General features: G+C 39.7%; 1 protein-coding gene across 1 annotated transcript in view; it reads right to left on the bottom strand.

Moving 5' to 3' along the window:
* Positions 1 to 1,286: 1,286 nt before the first annotated feature.
* Positions 1,287 to 18,914, bottom strand: part of GNA12 (G protein subunit alpha 12) — a 41,409-nt gene continuing 23,781 nt past the window's right edge. Inside the window, exons 3-4 of the mRNA XM_051632345.1 lie at positions 9,644 to 9,694; positions 1,287 to 8,634 (exon numbers count right to left, since the gene is read on the bottom strand). Of these exons, the coding sequence (XP_051488305.1) occupies positions 8,065 to 8,634; positions 9,644 to 9,694 (621 nt within the window). The 3' untranslated portion in view covers positions 1,287 to 8,064. The remainder of the gene's footprint in view (positions 8,635 to 9,643; positions 9,695 to 18,914) is intronic.

Below are 18,914 nucleotides of genomic sequence, written 5' to 3'. Positions count from 1 at the left end.
GGTTAGGGGCAGGCTCTTCAGTGAAAAAGCATTTCTGATTTTGATGAAAGCTTTGGAGATTCAGCAATTCAGACATCAGAGAAAATCCATCAAAATAAACCAACCAAACCCCAACCAGCTCTCGAGCAGACAAAAGTAACAACTTCAAACAAATCCCTTGTCTGTCTGCTGGTCAAGTGCCTCAACAGCCTGGCACAGCCCCTGTCACAATGCCAGTGTGTCCCAGCAGACACTGCCCCCAAGAGCTCTTCCTTCCTTCCATGAGAAACCTGGTGCACTTTTTCTAAATGCTATCTTGTAGGGATGTAATTAACAGCAATATTTTGGCCCAGAAAAGGGCCGGTTTGCTTTCATGGAGCTGATCAAAGAGATCACTTGGAGCTGCTGCTGTTGCTGAGAGCTTTTCAGATTAGAAGGGACATGATCATGCCCCAAAAGCTCCTATTAGTGCATGTTGGATTTGCAATTCATCCACCCTCATTTTCAGACATGCTGAACACAGACATTACACATTGTTTCCTGAAGTGCTCAGCACTTCCAGGGAAGAAAAAAAAGGAATCAACCCTACCAACCAAAAGCTTGATGTAGCTGAGGATCTAACATTTCCAGTGATTAGCAGAAAAAGGACAAATGAAACTCCATGAAGTGTCTCACATTGTGTACTTGCCAATGTAATTGATGAGGCATTAGCAGTTCACACAAGGAATAAGTAAGAGTTGCCACAAAGATCTGCCAGATGTGACCTTTGGAAGCGCAAGTGAGGAAAGGTTAACGACATTCCTAAGAACTGGAGCTCAAGTTCTGGCAGAAATAGTTGATGCCAGGAAGGCAATGTTGTAAGGCAGGGAATGACTCTCCAAAGGTCACTGGCTCTGCACTGCTGCACAAGATACCACAGCACACAAGTGAGGAAGAGCAACAGAGGGGACTGGCACTGGGAGAGAAGCAAGTGTAGTTCCCATGGCTATTATCAGATGCTACACAGCAGAAGAGGAATCTCTAACAGGTGCTGCCAACTCAACAGGCTTAATTATCTTCTCATGCCGAACTTAAAATACATAAGCACAAACTCTAGCTGTGTCTCCCCTCCCATTTCCCATCAGTTCTAATGCCCAAGTCAGCTACTGAAATGCTGCAGACAAACAAGCTGGAAATTTTCTGTTGGTTAATGTTTCACCAGCCTTCAATTCCTAGTCACACTTGGGAAGAATGATTCAGACCAGAACTGGAGAGGTAGGAGACATGTAAAGATTACACGACAAGATTTTATTGCATGACAGCTGTAGTTTCATGCAGTCCATGGTGTAATTTATTCAAAAAGCAGCTCTTCTGCAGAAAAATTCTGAGCAAAGCAAAAAAAACTCACTTTAGACTCTGTTGAAAGATGAAACCCATGAAGAACAGTATAACAAGTCAAGTTTTAATAGATTTATAAAATTCATATATACAAAACAGTAAACTAAGTCACCAAAGCTATAAAATACACTTTTTACACATCACAATATAATTTTATCTAGTACACAGTTTTCATAAATTGAAACTATTACAGCAAGTAGCTGCTTCTATCATGGATGCTGTTTTGGTGCTAGAAAGACACTTATGTGAGCAGTCTGGAAATGTGCTTTTACTTTATGCATTTTTCACCTTCTTTTAGTCTGTCACTGTTTTTAAAGTACTTTCCTGTGATTTGTTAGAAAATTAAGGCTAAACTCAGGCCTTTCTTGCCCAATGCAGTGAACTGGTTTAAAAACAAAGAATGATATTGCATAGTATGTGTGTTACAATGCATAGGCACCAGAGAGCAAGTAAATTGCAGAATAAAAGGAAACATTAATTGGCTTCCTAGCTACATGATTGTGTCACGAGATAACTTTGTTTTCTGTCAGTTTGCTTTAATACATATTGATTCCATAAACAAGACAACTCATCACAAGAGCAATAAATACTAGCCATTTTGTTACGTGGAGTCTCCAGAAATACTGTTTAACATGTTTCATCAATTCAAGCTCATTACACATGCCAGATAACGAAGCCTGTTCACTGGAAAAAACACTCATTATCCTAAAGACTGTTACTGGCTTCAACGCAAAGGTGAGTTTGAACAGACACTTCCAAACCTAGGTCCACCAAGCATGCTTTCCAAGTCTTCTGAACTACCAAAAGATCATTTCTCTTCCACATCCCCCCTCTCCCTCCTACCTTCTCTCAGATTTTGTGCCCAACCACCTGCACTCAAGCTCAGCACAAGAGATTGATGAGAAGTATCAGCAGAGAAGCAGTGCTATTCAAAATGCTTCCTCCCTCCTAAGATGCTCTGTCAGGTCCTATTTATACAAAAATTTTGCTCTCCATCAGTTCAGTTTTTATTCAGATAAAGGCAACAGTCTCTTACCTAGCTGTTCCCCTGAAACGCTTCTCATGCTCTGGTACCTTGAAGAAAGGTTAAGTAGCTGCTGGAAAGGAGTAAGACACTGTTTGGCCAGAGATCTGCATACCATGTTTCAGTAGGAGTTGAGTTTTATCACTCAGTTATGAACAGATGAAGAGAGATTTACAATGGAAGGGTGTGCAGCCTTGCCAGCCTGCTGCTGCCAACTCACAGCCAATAGCTCTCTGGAGTCACTCAAAGCTTCAGGGGTCAATGCAGATGGCATTTCAATTCAACAATCAGTCTCCAAGCACCATCAGCTTTTGGGATCTGTGTAGAAAATAGCTCCCCTCTCTTGCTCCCTTCCAACATACTTCGGCTTTTTAACCACAACATCCACCTTGGAAGTCAGTGCTGCTCCTTTTTTTCTCTCCAGCTGTGAATATTTTCACATGGGACAGAAGATACAACCTTGGGACCTTGGCCAAAAGCCAGGCTGTGATACAGTTCTTCAAGTCAGGCACAGAACCACCAGCACTGACAATCTAGTACCTCCATACTCCCCACCCAATAAGAAAACAAGCACAGACACATAGACAAGCTTCAACACTGCTTTCCAAATGCCATTAGAAAGATAAAAACATTGAGAATCAAGCTAAACTGTCCAACCACCCAGATGAGCAAAGATTAAGTATCACCTGGTTAGGAGAGCAGCAGTTTCAGCTCCAAATATTCTGGCTTTACTCATTTCCATCTATGTAAAAAAAGATTAGTGTTAAAACAAAGAAGTGCCCACTTCACAGCACAAAGCAGAGATCACCCCACCTAATTACAAAACAGGCAATATTAAAAAGCATTAGATCTTGTATTGTCTTGCCAATTACTTCTTCACTAGGCTAAGACAGTCCTCACCCAGAAGTCAGTATTAACTCAGCCAAAGTCTGGCCCAGACCATGCCAGTCCTCCTGTCCCTTAACAGATGCTCCCTAGAAATCTGTTAGAAACCCATTAACAAAAGTAGGCACAGATGCTTTATGGTTGTTACTGAAACACCCTACCCACCACTCCTGTGCTACAGAATTGATAGTGTACTGAGGTAAAGAGTTGGCAGTGCTATATGAGAATCCCTGACTACACCATGTGATTTTATACTTGAAAAATGATTTAGAAAAGAGGCTACTACTAAACTTACAGGAATCAACATAGTTCTCATCATGAGATCAGAGTCTGGCTCACAGGACAAGCTGCACTGCATGGAGGTGTTACTGCATATCACGTTGGTGTCTCAAGCTGGCACACATCAAACTGTCTATCAACCCAGCAGGTACTCCTGAAAATCTGATGACACAAGCAAAGCTGAGTCAGGTGTCAAAACTCACTGCTTGACAATCACAGGGGCTTTTTACTGAAGCCCTGTAGTTCCAAGCAGCAGAAGGTTTTTTTCCAAGAGAACTGAAGAGACTCAAAGGAGTCCAAAAGCTCCAAAATATGAGTTAATATCCACAAAGATAACCATCTAAAGGCAGCAAAGGACTTGTTTTATAAAATGACACTCTGTAGAAGGCAGCTGTCTGACACTCAAGAAGGCTGTTAGTTTCTTCAGTGGTTCCATGTCTATGATTATTTCTTTAATTCTACAATTCTTTGCAGATTACAGTAACCAGGACTGGTGAATACCTGGGAGGGGATGGGGAATGGCAACACACAGGATGACACACTTTTCCAATGCACCATTTCTCATACCAAAAACTACTTTAGCAATCCCAATGGAGTGACACTTTTGTCTGCAGTGCCACATACAGATGAGCTCTTCCTACTCCTATTTCACTACAGGTTTTTTGGTTTTTTTTGCCATTAGTTTCTCCTCTCTGCTTGGCTGAGGTTCAGCATTCAGTTGGCTCAGAAAGCCTATAAACTGTCATCTTCAGGAGTTTCTTCATGCTTGTTACATGCCTAGTTCCAGGCTTTGCACAGCAATATTTTTTTAAAAATATATTAACATGTTAATAAGTCAAATAATCTATGCTGCCATATTAAATAAAGTAAGATCAAGTCTTTATTTCAAACTGGAAGCATCTTTGAGTTGTAATATAAAGTGTAGTGTAAAGTTGAATGGCCAGTAATTTCCATTCCATAATCGATATTCATTCATTTTCAGCATTAAGAACTATTTCATTCCTTCAAAGTGAAAACTGCCTATTAAACATGTCACAGAAAACTGTTCTTTCTTTTTCATTCCAATTCACCATGTCACCTCCTAATGCAATGCAAAAATGGTTGAGAGAATGACAGCACTGCAGTCTGAAGGAATGGCACTGACTGACAGTGAATTAGCTTCGAGCTTGTTTTGAGGACAACAAATACACAGTAGTGTTTGATAAATTACTCCCATTTAGTTAGTTTTTCTACCTAAAATTGCAAGATAAGTCTCTTCTGAGAGCACTTCCTCTCTTTGTTCCTGTGAGAGACAACCTGTTTGCAACACCCTGCCACTGGTCACTGACCTGTGGGTGTCAGAGGAGGGACAGTAAAAGGCTGCTTTTTTTAAAAAAAAAAGTAGTTGTTCAAGGTCTCCATCTGATTATCATCCTGTCTGTGACCCACTTCCTGACTAGCTAAATGAACAATAAGCCTATAAAGTTAACAAAAAAAGATGTTCTCTCCAGCTGTGTTTACCTGCAAAGTTCTCCAGGATGTCACTTAAAATAAAGTTTTCTATTTGTTTCATGTGGAAGGACTAAGCAACCGACCAGGCCTGTCCTGAGATGTTTGTATGACCCAACCTACCTAAGTTTTGCTTTCATAATGAACTGATTTACCAGAACATGACTTTCTGGCTTTATTATACTACAACATACACTAAAAAAAAAAAAACCCTAAACACAAAGACCCTCAGTTGTGGCAAGAAGGGAAGTGTATTTTTGCAGAGAAAGCTGCCACTTGAAGAAAAAAAGTCTTTTTTACTCATAGGCCAGATCCTTTGCTAATTTGGGAAGTGCTTGATGTTTGTAAGAAGAGTTTCCTGATCTTGGGTTCCTGGTGTGAACCATCACTACCAACATTTGTCAGAACACAGCCTCCAGAGCCAAATTACTTGTTTTTGCAGTCTACAGCATCACACTTTGGCCCATTTTATCAATAAGAAAGAAGGCAATAATGGACCTGAAGTGATCAAACTGCTTCCCCAGAACTCTGATTTAGTGTGCAAAACTGCCATAACATACCAAAAAATGCTTGAGAGCTCAATGAGATACTTCTCACTGTTCCTTTTCCAGGTGCAGATTAAGTTACTTAAAATATAAGTTTCATTATTAGTTCTGTTCAGAGTTTTAAATCCATAAGGTGACCAGGAATAGAAAACCAAGGATGAACATGAACAGAAAAATGGAACAGGAAATTCCACGCTATGCCTCCCAGGTAAAACTACAGTAGATTCAGACATAAAACTGAGGTAATTCTTGAGAAAAAATACAGTTGGAAGGGAATGTTTAACTCATTTGAGAAACCAAGCATAATATTAATCCATCTAGAAAATTTAGTAAAGAATAAAGCTCACTGCAAACTAGGAAATAAAGTCAAGTCAACCTAGAAGTCAGGTCAGCCCACAACTACCTCCTCTTTCCCAGTGTATTGTGTGAAGGGGAAATCACTACCAAGAACTCCAAGAATATCTGAAAGCTTTGGAAACAGTGTTAGTCTTCAGCCAAACAAATGGGCTAGCTTAGAGAAATGAACCTTCTATGATGAACAAACTTGTTTGCATCATTGTGTGTTGAAACATTTACCTTCTCAAATGTAATAATCTTAAAGAGTTTCCCCCCATCTGAATATTAGAGTCACATAACATTTCCCCTTTCAAGGTTCAAAATGAATAAATATTTAAAAGACAGAATTGGTCCTGGCAAAAATAAGACTTGTTAGAAGGAAGAGAATTCCTGTTTAAGTTTGCTCAAATTTAAGTTAGATTTTCCCATCTGCAACTTTTCAGTTGCTTCTTACCTCGATACTGTGCAAGTGACATAGCACTGAAACAGCCACATCTTCTCCACCCTGAAGTCTGCACAAAGAAAGCCAAGAGTCTGCTACATTAGGAAACCACAGCAAAATACTGATATGAACATCTGCAAGCTTCAGAGGGGAAGAAAGATTCCAGATTTTATCCAAATTAACATGAAAGGACAACAGAACAGGACTTTTTTTGACCACATTTCCCATGAGATTACCAGCTGAAGTAAAACGTTGCTTGTTTTGACATGCCATTATAGGCTCAAAGAGGAGAAGAACTCCAGGGAATCTGCTGACTTTTCATGGGTACAAACAACCCCTCAGGTTTTATTCTTGCACAGGAAGCTACGTTTGAAAAATTACCTAACAGATAACACTACAATGTTGATATAAAAGGCAGATCTTCAGGTTGTCCACGTACCCCACTTCAGTAGAAAAGATCAAATATGTTTGTACACAATAAAGGCACCTGGTAGTTAGTTACACAGATTGAGAGCTAGGAAATTAACAGTTCATATCAATATTATTCAGAGCCTCTTGCAGTTTTACACACAAACCATTGCCCCAGACGGGCAGCTCCAAGCTTGACTGTACTCAGAATTATGTGTGCATTACTATAGGCTAAAGATCCCATTAAGACACAGATTAAAGGCTAATTTTACAGCAAGGTTTTGCTGTCCAAATACATCAGTGCAGCTGTAAAAGTGGGATCTCTAGAGTGTTCAGTTTTCCTTCAAGGTCAGCTCTTGGGAACTAATCAAGCAGCTGCTGTACTACCAAAAACTCTGCCTACGAGTTTAATCAGCTTTCAAACTTCTGAATACTGACAAAGCCCTGTCATGTGAGACACTGGACCTTCACAAACTCTGCCAACTGCAGGGGAGAGAACTGGGCTGGATGTCCATGAACTACATCTTCCTTGAGCACCCGCTGTGCAGACACACGGCCAGGTGCTCTAGCATAGGCTGCTTCACCAAGGAAATCAGTTCTACCATGATGTAATACCCTCCACACATAGTGCAAAATTACCCCTTCTCCATGTCAGCAAGGCCTGAACTTCTCATCCAATCTACTCCAACACGGGTTTCCTCACACAGTTTTAGACTTTTGCCTCCGGAGACTCAAGCAAAGCCTTCAGACAAGAGCTGTGCATCCACGTTGATACGTGGATTCCAGACCTTTGGCAAAGTTGAACATGCACACATGATCTGATGGTTAAGATTGAAAATTCTATTAACCTTCTCCAACACAGCTGCCAATCTCATTACATTTAGATTAGTTTGATCGATTCAGCACCTCCAAACTATAAAAAAAAAGGCAGTTTGTATGACTAGTGTCTCTGAAAAATGAGCATATTCACTGAAAACAATGTGTCTTCCGTACATAGTTTCTCAGAGGTTCCTTTGTTCTAAGAAGGCAGAAGGTGGTTGTATTATTCAGCATTCCAAACTAGGTACAGAACCTACAATGGCCAGGTTTCAGTAGTGTTTCTAGTCCAAATGATTCAGTAGCTAACATCAACATTTGGCTCCTTCGGCCTACAGCTCCTATGTTTGGACTGGCTAGTTTACAGCATTCCTGAGCCAAGAAACGAGCATGGGTCCTACACCACATGCAAGGGCCACAAAGAAAGGATAAAAACTTTGATCTAACCCTCCGGCCAATTTCAACAGACCATCGGCTGCTCTCCTTCACTGCAACATAATATCCTTCAGGTTCTCTTGAAGGATGGTGTCCTTCACGGCATGGAACACAAAGCGGATGTTCTCAGTGTCTATGGCAGTGGTGAAGTGGTGGAAGAGTGGCTTGCTACGGTTCCTCCTCTTTCTGTCAAAGCACTGCACCAGGTAACGCTGAACGTCTTCTAGCCTGTGAGGGTCGCCTTTGAAGTCCGAGAAATACTTCTTAATGCTGACAGTCTTTACCTTCTCTACAAGAAGATCCATCTTGTTGAGGAATAGGATAATAGAAACGTTAAAGAAAAGCTTGTTATTGACTATTGTCTCAAAGATATTCATGGACTCCACAAGTCTATTTGTGCGCCTGTCTTCCATGAGAACCTGATCGTATTCACTGGAGGAGACCATGAACAAAATTGAAGTTATTCCATCAAAGCACTGGAACCACTTTTGACGCTGAGATCTCTGTCCACCCACATCCACCATCTTGAAAGGTATTTTTTTAATGATGAAATCATGCTCTACTATTCCCTTGGTGGCTTTTCTAGCCAGCAAAATATCTTGTTTGCTGGGGAAATAATTCTGTAAAAGAAAGGAGAAAAGTGTCAAAAAGAAGTCCTTCAAAAAATGCTGGGTAACACCAGAGATGGGAAAAATCAACCAAAGATATGTTTTTATAACTGTCAAGTGAAAAATGAATACTCCACTTCAAAATAATGGACTGTTGACCATTTATCTCAACACACTGGTAAACAGCTACCAAAGTTCCTGAGACATATGAGAGTAAAAATACAGGAGTAATGCACTCCTTCATGTATTCATCCTTCAAGCCTCTCACTTTCAGGCTGAAGACTATTTTGAATTATGAAATTCTTAGCTGCAGTGTTCTTGCCATTTAGGTGGTGTTCAGTAAAGAAGGCATCACTGAAATGATTTCTTTGCAACCTAGTTGGTCACAGTTCATGACTCTTACAAAGGACACCTTGCAAGCTTTAGAGTAAATACTTCTTCCAGGTTCACACTCCCTGACCAGTGAATACAGTTGCTGTACTCCCTGGAGGTTGTGGCCCGGTCCACCCCTGTAGAGAGGTTTGTTCTTCAAAAGATTATCACTGTTACTATTTAGGAAGATCATCTCCCTTCTTTCTCCCCTAAGTCTCCTGACAGATGTTTTCATTACAGACTTTGAATTCCACAAACGCTACTAATTTTTTTTTATTTGGTAATGTTTCATTCTGCCACCTTAAGTAGCACCAGCCATCAGATCATCATAAGAAAGGGAATGAGATCCAGAGAATGTGTAGGAGGACTTATAAAAGAAAATGCATGTATAAATACAACTTCCATAAGCCAAATTTGTTGTCTGTCAAAAAATATTAGATAAATACTAAGCTTCAGTTTTACAAGGCTTTTTTTTTCTAGAGAAAAAACACTGAAGTTGTTTAATGCATTATTATTATTAATAACTAATAAAGAATAATAATAATAAAAAAAATAAATAACAACCAACAAAAACCAAACCAAAAAGCACACTCAGGCTTCCTTTATCTCTTTGAGCTCTCTTGGTTCAGAAAGATAAGGTCTGTCTTACCAGCTGACCGATCCGATCCAGGTTATCCAGGAAGTATTTCACCGATTCGCCCTGTGGAAAAGAAAAGAGATGGGAACTAAACTTGTTTCTAGGACAGCAAAGTCAACTGAACTGTAGCCTTTTCACTGTCCAACATGCACTGAGATCTAACAGAGCAGTATCATAAGTGGAAGCTTGGATAACATCCTGGTATGCTTCAGGAGCTGGAACAACAGAAGTACTACATAGCTCCATTCACAGAAACTGCTGATAATGAAGTGGAGCTGCCAGAACACACCACCCACATGTAGGTAAGGTAATAATTCCTCTAAAAGTGATTCTCTATTAGTTCTAGGAAAATCAAAGCTGAGTAAAGATCTGAATAAATGCTCAAATCTACTGAGTAAGTCTTTACAATGAAAAGAAAGTGTTATTAAAGTCAGTCCTTTGGGGTAAAGAATTAGGTTTTATCCCCTTGTACAATATATGCAGTTAGTTGACAGTGAGTGGGAGTCAAGATGGAACACACTTCTAAGAAACCACTGTATTTTGTTTAAAAGCTGTAACAGTGAATAAAAGCATATCCTAGACTGCTTGGCTCATCTTTAGAAAAGTGAAAGACGTACCCACAATTTGCGATAATTTAAGCTAAGCTTGCTTATCAATCCCTCCTCCCCAAATCTGGAACATTCTGAAGGAATTTCTCTTCTCCAGATAGCTTCCCTTTTAGGCTCAAGAGTTTTAAGAATGGATTTTCTATTCTTGTACAAAATCCTTGAGCTATTATATCAAGAAGAACATAAGCAACATTTACAAAGACATTTATTTATTCTTGCGTGAAAATGCATAAGAGGTTTTTGTGGTTTTGTTTTTTCTTTTTTCTTCTTTAAACAAGCCTGCCCCCAAATCACCCTCAAATCAAGTGCCACTTCACATTAATGGATCCAAAAAGCCCTGCACATACTCCTTAGAAGAAATAAAATTGTTTCCATATAGATGCAGACTTTACTTCTGCAGTAAAACTATCTTTGGCAGAAGTCCATTCTCCTTCAAACACTTCCCTTTCACTTGTTCAGATGAAGATAATCTGCTCAGTAAGAGGGTATCTTCATTGTTTAGGACTCGTGTCTTGCAGTTGTAGCCATGCTGTAAGAATGATACAATGGAAAACCCTGCTGCCTTTTAATCACCTTAGGCAGCAAAACACATTGCATATGTCACATTACAGGGCTGTGTCAGTAATGACAGTAGGTGTCCTTACCAGAATGCAAACACTCAAAATACCATCTCAGATTCCAACAGCAATACAAACTCTTAAACCAAACGTTCTCCTCTACACCATAGGCCTGAGACAGCAGAATGGAATTACTCCCCTCCAGTGCAACTGGAAACAGATGCCAACAGCACAGTTCATTTTAAAGAATCAGACTGGAGATCAGAGGATTCAGTGTACTGTACAAGTACATACTTTCAGCATAAGGCATAGACAAAAAGGAGCTGTAGCTTATTATTTCCTAACATTTACAATTGAAGTGTCTTTTCAAAGTGATAAAACACACATCTTTGCAAAAAACTCCTGTGTATTGCAAAAGTTTTACGGAGGATCACTAGCAGAAAAAAATTACTTTCCTGGGGGGGGAAGTTTCTAAAGAACAATTGCTCTAAGAGCTTCCTTACAATCATGAATTTTCATAAGGTGAAAGTAATTTCCTGTATGTTTTGGCACTCTGCTGGATCAGAAGAGTTATCACAGACTGCATGAGTAAGAAAAAAAGATCTTCCTGTACAGCATTACTCATATTTAGGAGATGGGAGAGCCCAAAAAAGAAAAGCTACAAAAAAAACCTTCTCTATCTATTGTGGATTGTCCTAGACAATGCCTGTACACGTGCAACAAGACTGCAGATGGGCCATCTCTGATACAACTTGTTCCTATTTTCTACACAGTTGCTTTAAGAGTCCCTGCCTTGTCCATGCACCCTCCCACGCTGGAAGCAGGAAACAGCTGGATGCTTGTAAACTGCTAGGACACACAAGCAAAAACTCACCTGATTTACAGCTCCTGCCTCCCCCATTTCCTGCCCCACGCATGCATCAGTTTAACATTTTGTACATTTATAAGAAGGTAAGAAAAACAGCATGATTAATGAAAAAATAAACATCTGATTTCTGCAGTGATTTAGGGAAACTAGACTTCTTGAGTTTCTTACAGAGCTCTTTGTAATGTTGCAATTAAGCCAAATAATTCATTCTGGGAGATTTTAAGCAGTAATTGCAAAACACTTGGATAGCTGGGTAGCCGAGTCAGGTTGCTGGAACAGGTGTGAACACCATATGCATGGGCTGACAGATCTGAAGGTGTCGGAATATTCTCTTCTAGCCCAGAATTCAAAGACATTCGCTACCTAAGTCAAAATATCTGTTTCCAGTCAAAACAACAAATCCCTCACAAGCTCCAGGGGGTTTGAAGTTCAGAAAAGCTCAAAACATTAAAGTGCACAAACCCACAGAGAGAAGAAAAAAAACTCAACGACCACCATCACCACCCCCAAAAAATAAATAATCAAGCCACACCACACACTCAAAATCTGCTACTTTAAAGCGGATTCCCTGATTAAGTCCTGTGTTACTGCCTATGTAACCTTGCTCTACATTTTACTCTGATTCATTCCAAACTCAGTTGCTTCTGGAAAGCATGTGGGGTATTTCAGTTCCTCGAGCTGGCAGCACAGACCAACTGCAGATGGCACCAACTGACTCGATGAAGAACTTGTAATGGATTTAAATGAGGGAAATACGGAAGCTCCAGGTGTTAGGACTGTTTTCTATTAGTACTTTTAATCAAAACAATTCTATCAATTGAGCATCTATTTAGCTTTTAATTTTTTCCTTGTCATCCAGGGAAAGCAAATAGCAATATTAATTAGATCTAGAAGTCAAATTTATTTAGCTTTATATCAAGATGCACTTGAATGCAACTTTGAATGCCATCAATAAATTATTACCTATGAAATGCTACCCCATGCTTTAAGTATTATACAGACATACAAACACATGAGTGTTTGTGTATATGTGTATAAATATATAAATAAACACACACACCCCAAGTTTATGAATCAAGGTAGGTTTTCCATTCAAGGCGAATTATTACTGAAATAAAAACCTCTCAGCTGCCCCTCTCATGCTGAATTATTTTTTTCTCTTGAAGATACTGACTATAAATAAGCTGATGTGGCTTTTTCAGCACAAACTTTCAGAGTTTCTCCAAAGTCATCTAGTCATTCAACTACATTCAAAAGCTGGCTCAGCACTTCGAATGCTCTCCTTTTCCAGATCTCAGATGTATCGGGTTCACTAGCATGACTTCCTATACAAGTAGCAACATATACTTGCAATAGATTCAGCAGAAAATAGCTTTTTAGTTTTTCAGACTGGCTAATTCAATCCCACAATTTTAACGGTTGTAGTGAAAAAAGTTAATTCAGTAATTTTTTGAACATTGCAATCTGTTTTGAACTACGCTTGCAAGCAGCAAAGTGAAAGACGTAAATGTTATTTATACTATATTTAAATACCTAAAGATAATAAAATCTTGGTGTGTCCACTTAAAAAAAAACAAACAAAAAAAAGATCTAGGTCAGATGTGTCCATCTTTTACAGGTTGGTGTGTCAACAAAAACCAGCAGCTCAAGAAACTTCCCCAGATCAACCACGTTCATAGAAGACTGTTGAGCTTCTGTCTTTTCAGATTGAAAAAGGAGTCAAATCTTCTTGTATTTCCTTGTTGGCACACTATTCCTTTTTACTCTTAAGATCTGAAAGACACTATTTCATTCCTGTCTCTACTGACTTGTAAAAAAATTGTTAACTAATAGTCTATTGGCATATCTTGCATTTAAAGTTATATCAGCAAAGCCTGAGATGACCATCATCTATTTTCCTGTTGTTACAAACCAGCTAGCTTTAAAAAAAAAATAATCTTTGATACATCAAGATGCCAAAATGCTGTCTTTCCATGCATGTCCTGTGTTTTCTGGGACACTGGTGGAGGGAAGGAAGAATGGCTTTCAGGTTGTGAATTTTATATAATTCAGATACTCCTGAGTAAACCAGTGCATAGTATAGACATTGGTCTTCCTTAAGTTCTTGCTCACCCCGCAAGAGTTACCACAAACCTTGGATGATTCATTCTCTCACTGCTGATCTCTTCTCCCTCTGCAATACATATCCTCTGAGTAACCGTTTTGCCAACTGGGACCAAGAGAAGGAATAAGAGATGCTGTTCCCATTGTTCCGCAGGATGAGTCACTGCACATCTGGGAACTGGGGGGGGTATGAATCGAGAAACACAAACAGAAGGCCTAAATGAGCCCACCAGTCCCACACTGCAGCATCACCACTGGATTATTATTATTTTTTTGTAGAACTGCCCTATCTGCAGTTGAAAGTTTGGCAAAGCCAGAGAGAATAGTACAATTTGCTTAAAAACTGACTGGTGGAGGAGAAAGGGAGGAAAGGTAAAACGTAAACACACACACTTCCTGAAATAGTGCTCTAAGGCTCTTCTTTTATATCCTAGATTATTTTGAACACAGTATTCTCAAGGGGCAAAAGACACAAAATGGATAAATATTTATTCCATTTTTTGGTATATATTTTCTACTATATGAATATCATCTTACCATTACTGTCAAATAAGTTACCTTGAAAGTAACATCTCTGCCCCTTCAGGTTAAGCTCATAACACATATGAAATCTCCCTAAAGAAAGAATATAACTCATCTGGCATCACTTCCTTTGCCATTCAGAGCTTCATTGCAAAAAGCAAGCAGAAAACACTTGAGCAGAGTCACCAAGCAGCATTTATTTAATGGAAATAACTGCACAACAGATAATATGTGGATTGCTTTAAAATACCCACAGAAACTCGGGAATGAGAAGAAAGGCTAGAATTTATCAACTTCTCACATTACCCCTCAGCCAGCTACTCAGAGTTGGCAGTTGGTTAGATCATAAGTGATAATGAAATGTTTTATTGTCCAATCCCCCAAAATACAGATGCATTTCAAACTTTTCCTTCTGAAAAGCAGTTCCTCTACATTCTGATCTGAACTAAAAGACTTGAAAGGGGACTCTCTGTTCCAAACTGGCTTTTTCCCTTTTCCTTGTCCCAAGGTTTTTTTTTGACATAATATTAATTTAGCCCTTCCTGATCATTCTGTCTGCAGCTGCTAAATTTAGAGAGCACAGTTTAAGGTAGACCTGTCAGTCTTAGCTTGTTTCAGATGATGAATTAAACCCCACAGGAAGGAACCATATAATACAGATCTAACAAGATTCCCACAACACAGCAAAACACAGGGAGAAACGGATACTGTAACTACCACAGACTGCAACTGAATCTGCAAGGTGAAAGCAACAGTAATATGAATTAAAGAACAGCGGGTGTTTGTATCCCCTTCTCCATTCAGGATTGCAAAACATTCAGCAGCAGAGCTGAGAAACACAGAGGAAATCTGACCTACTGGTCATTACAAGCAGCTTAACATCTGGCCACCATAATCCATGTATCCTTTGAGCACAGCCACAGCTCCAGGTTCTGCATTCAGGTTTTGTCAGAGGGAAATAGCAGTCCTTTACAAACCCTGAAGACCCAGGCTTAAAATTCTCACGAGGTGCAACTATAAACAACCAACCCCCCCATCCCTGAACCTGCAGGCTTTTCCAACAGATTACTTCTACATCTGCACTTCTATTCAGCCTCACAGGTAACAGGGCATGGATTTACTACAGTCAAAAGTGTGTTCTTCTGTAATGAACTATTTTCCAAGAAGGTAAACAAGTCTGTGCTTGTTAACCATTCACTCACAAGGATGCTGTGGGAAACTAAATTGTCCTGCAATGCTGATGCCTGTTCTACACTGTAGATGCCGTTCTACACCCTGTCTGGGCATTGAAATTTATTGACACAAGACAAACATTGATTTTTCAATCACGAGTTCCAAGGCAGAGACTAATCACTTCTCCTTATTTAAGCCATACAAATTTCTAACTATCAAACCTCTAGTATTATTTTACTTCCTCCTTAACAACAGACTAAGCCACTGGCTTCCATCCAGCAACTCCAGAGCTTATCCAAGTTGCTGCTATCTGTATCCTACAAACATACCAACTACAAAAAAGTACCACTTGGTTCCAGCTTCTTCTAAAAACTATCTCTTCCTTCTACTGCCTAGCTATCAGATGTTAATCTTTGAAAATATATTAGAAATTCATGCTTTATCAGCTCAGTACAAACAGGCAATGCAAAGATCTGTTTGTCCAAGTCAGGCTGGCTTTCTATAAACTCCCTGCACATAACACACTGGCCAAACTGTATGCTTTACAGCACATGGACAAAAGATAAAGGTGATAAATATTCATTTAATTTTCCCCAAAATGTCTAGGCTAATCTGAGCTCTCACATCAGTCACAAAAATTGTGACCAAGTGAAATTCCAACCTTCCAGCTAAGAGACACTCTTAGTGAAGGGCAACTAGTACATGTGCAAGCTTCTCCCAGCAGTTAAATACAGCAACTCCGTCTCAGAGTGCAGCAATGTAAAAAGTTACATTTTCCCAGAAATTCTAGGTGTTTCTACAAGAACAGGATGTAGATGAGATAAATTACTTTTGATACTATGTTAACAATTCTGTCTCTTTGTCTCAAATATGCACACTAGAAACAGTGTCTCAAGAAAGAAAGGAATTTTCTGTTAATAGACTAAAGCAAGCTCATCCTACACCATGAGCTTCAAGAAACATTAACAAAAAATCCTGTTGTTTTGATTTTACTCCTACTTACTGACTCCTTCATCTCTGCTATTCTTGTTTCACAGAATTGCTATGACTGGAAGAAAAGCATGTGCAAAAAGCAGAGAAAACACTACTCGTAATAAACAAAACAAAGATGCATGCTGCAATACAAAAGGGTTTAATTATTGTGTTTTTTTAATTTCTAGAAAAATTCCTAATGAGGCAGACTTGTACACTAGTTACTGTGATTTAGCATTTCATAACCTTCACTGACTGGCAACTAGCAAGGGTTTAGATACCCAATTCATATGGAGGAATCATGATTATGATTCTAAGAATTCTATGAACTAAGAGAGTCCGATGACTGCATCCAACACCAGCAGCGTGCCCAGCTCACACACACTCATCCTGGCACGGATGAACAACAGACCTAGCCATAAGCATCCCATGAAAGGATTCCTTCCTGTTTCCTTGCCAACTGTCTAAGCAAATACATTGTCTAAAATTGCTGCCAGAACCCTTTCATCTCAGACACGGGCCATTCTCGGTGAAGCTGCACCAACACATGCCAGCCCAGCTTCTCATTCCAAGCACAGTTGGCTAAGACGCACAAGAGAAAGCAACTGAAAGCAGCAATCTTGCCACGGTTAAAATAGAAAGTTCCAAGGAGTAAATGGTAGGCTGGATCCAAGATTCTGGTCAACCACTAGCAAAATTATCCCGTTGAGTCTCAGTGGGCAGCTGCCATGCAAAAATGGGCATTTTAATACATTAGCATTTAGAAGCAACTAAATGTTTTCACAGCTCAACAGGAACGACGCACAATTACGTTATTCGGTGACCCCGGTCCCATGCTTTGTTTTCAGCAGCTCAGTATGCAAACCTGAAACTTGTTTTATTTACAGAAGACATCTGCTGAACTAGATTAGACACAAAAAAATATTACCTTCTGAATGAATCTGGTCAGCAGCGATGACCATCTGATCAAGACTGAATCACAAGTTTACCAAAGAGTTTCCCTTTCGAATCTTATCAGATAAAGGGACGGGAAATAGTATCTTAGATCTTGTGGGCTGAAAAATGAAAGCTTACAGCAGCATGGGAGAACGTTGGGCTTGGACTTTTCCATGGCAGATGGCCAGTGGGAAAGTTAAGCAACTTGAATACCAATACAACAGGCATAACCTTGAGTATTTTGCAGAATGATGCTTTCTACACCACAGCATTTGGTGCAGAGTGCCCAAAGGCTCTGCTTTCTGTGAAAACATCACCCGAGACATGTTTTACTGAAATTTGTCTATGTCTGTTGTTAAAATGTGACCAGAAGGATCAGAAACTTCCCTGGGCAACCTGTTCCAGTGTCTCACCACCCTCACACTAAAGAATTTCCTCCTAATGTCTAACCTAAATCTCCCCTCTTCCAGTTTCGATCCATTACCTCTTGTCCTCTCACTGTCTTGTAAGACTCAGAAAGCTGTTCAGTATCTGAATATTAGGTTTTAGGTGGAAATCAGACAAAGGTAAAACGCAAGTTACAACTGAATGGCACTCAGGTGTGCTATTTAACAGATTAATTCCTGTATAAACAAGTGTGCCCGCAGCAGAGTGCAGAAAACAAAAATTAATTCCACTTTGTTTGCACTACTCTGAAGTTTTTCAGCATGCCCATTACCTCAGCACTCAGCAAGCTCAACTACAGCAAACACAAAGCTTCCAAGCCTGAGGGGTTCCTCAAGCCAGTGTCTGATTTTCAAAAATCTTTTGCCCTAGAAAGAAAAAAACGTTTTTCTGTTAATTCTAAGAGACTGACCAACTCTGAACTACAAAGTGCACTGTTTCTGCCAGCTGTTACCATGCTTGCTTTCCAGTGACTTCTTAAATCAATGGAATTTCACAACATATATTAGATTGCTCTCAGCACTGAGAAGCTACTCAACATCTCTCACTCACCCACTTACACTTGAGATTGGCATTGACTTCTACAAAGTGTGACCTTTCCGTGCCCCCGTAAATCCCACAGGTCACTAGTGACCGAGCTGTCTCATGTCCTGTGCCAGGAACACCCACTTCATTAGCTCCCAGCTGTACTGTGGGTCTGAGTGTTTCACCCCAGATGTGACTGCCCTCCCTAGAACCTCATCTCTCCTGCTCTACTGCCAGTGACAATGCTGTATGTTGAGTTCAGCAGATAAATGACAGTGAACCTCACACAACCATTGGTGATCTGAAACAAACCTCAGTTTATCAGCGTCCAACAACAAATACAAATATGAAATAAGCAATTTGAAAGAAGTGACTTAGCTTCCATCCTTAAGGCCTTATCTACACATGTAAATTAATCAAGCCACAGTGGAAACACAAGTTGATTTAACAAACTTCTACAAGCTGTTGAGCAGACTAGCCTATTGGAAAAATAATTCTAATTAAAGCTCCAGTCACAACCTACTGAACCGCAGAGAGGGAAACTGTCCAACCATGCAGACAGCCATCTGAACTTC

The sequence above is a fragment of the Apus apus genome, chromosome 14 (genome assembly GCF_020740795.1).
Source record: "Apus apus isolate bApuApu2 chromosome 14, bApuApu2.pri.cur, whole genome shotgun sequence".
NCBI classification, from domain to species: Eukaryota; Metazoa; Chordata; class Aves; order Apodiformes; family Apodidae; genus Apus; species Apus apus.
The sequence above is the reverse complement of the archived record's forward strand: the minus strand, read 5'-3'. Positions and strand labels throughout refer to the sequence as shown.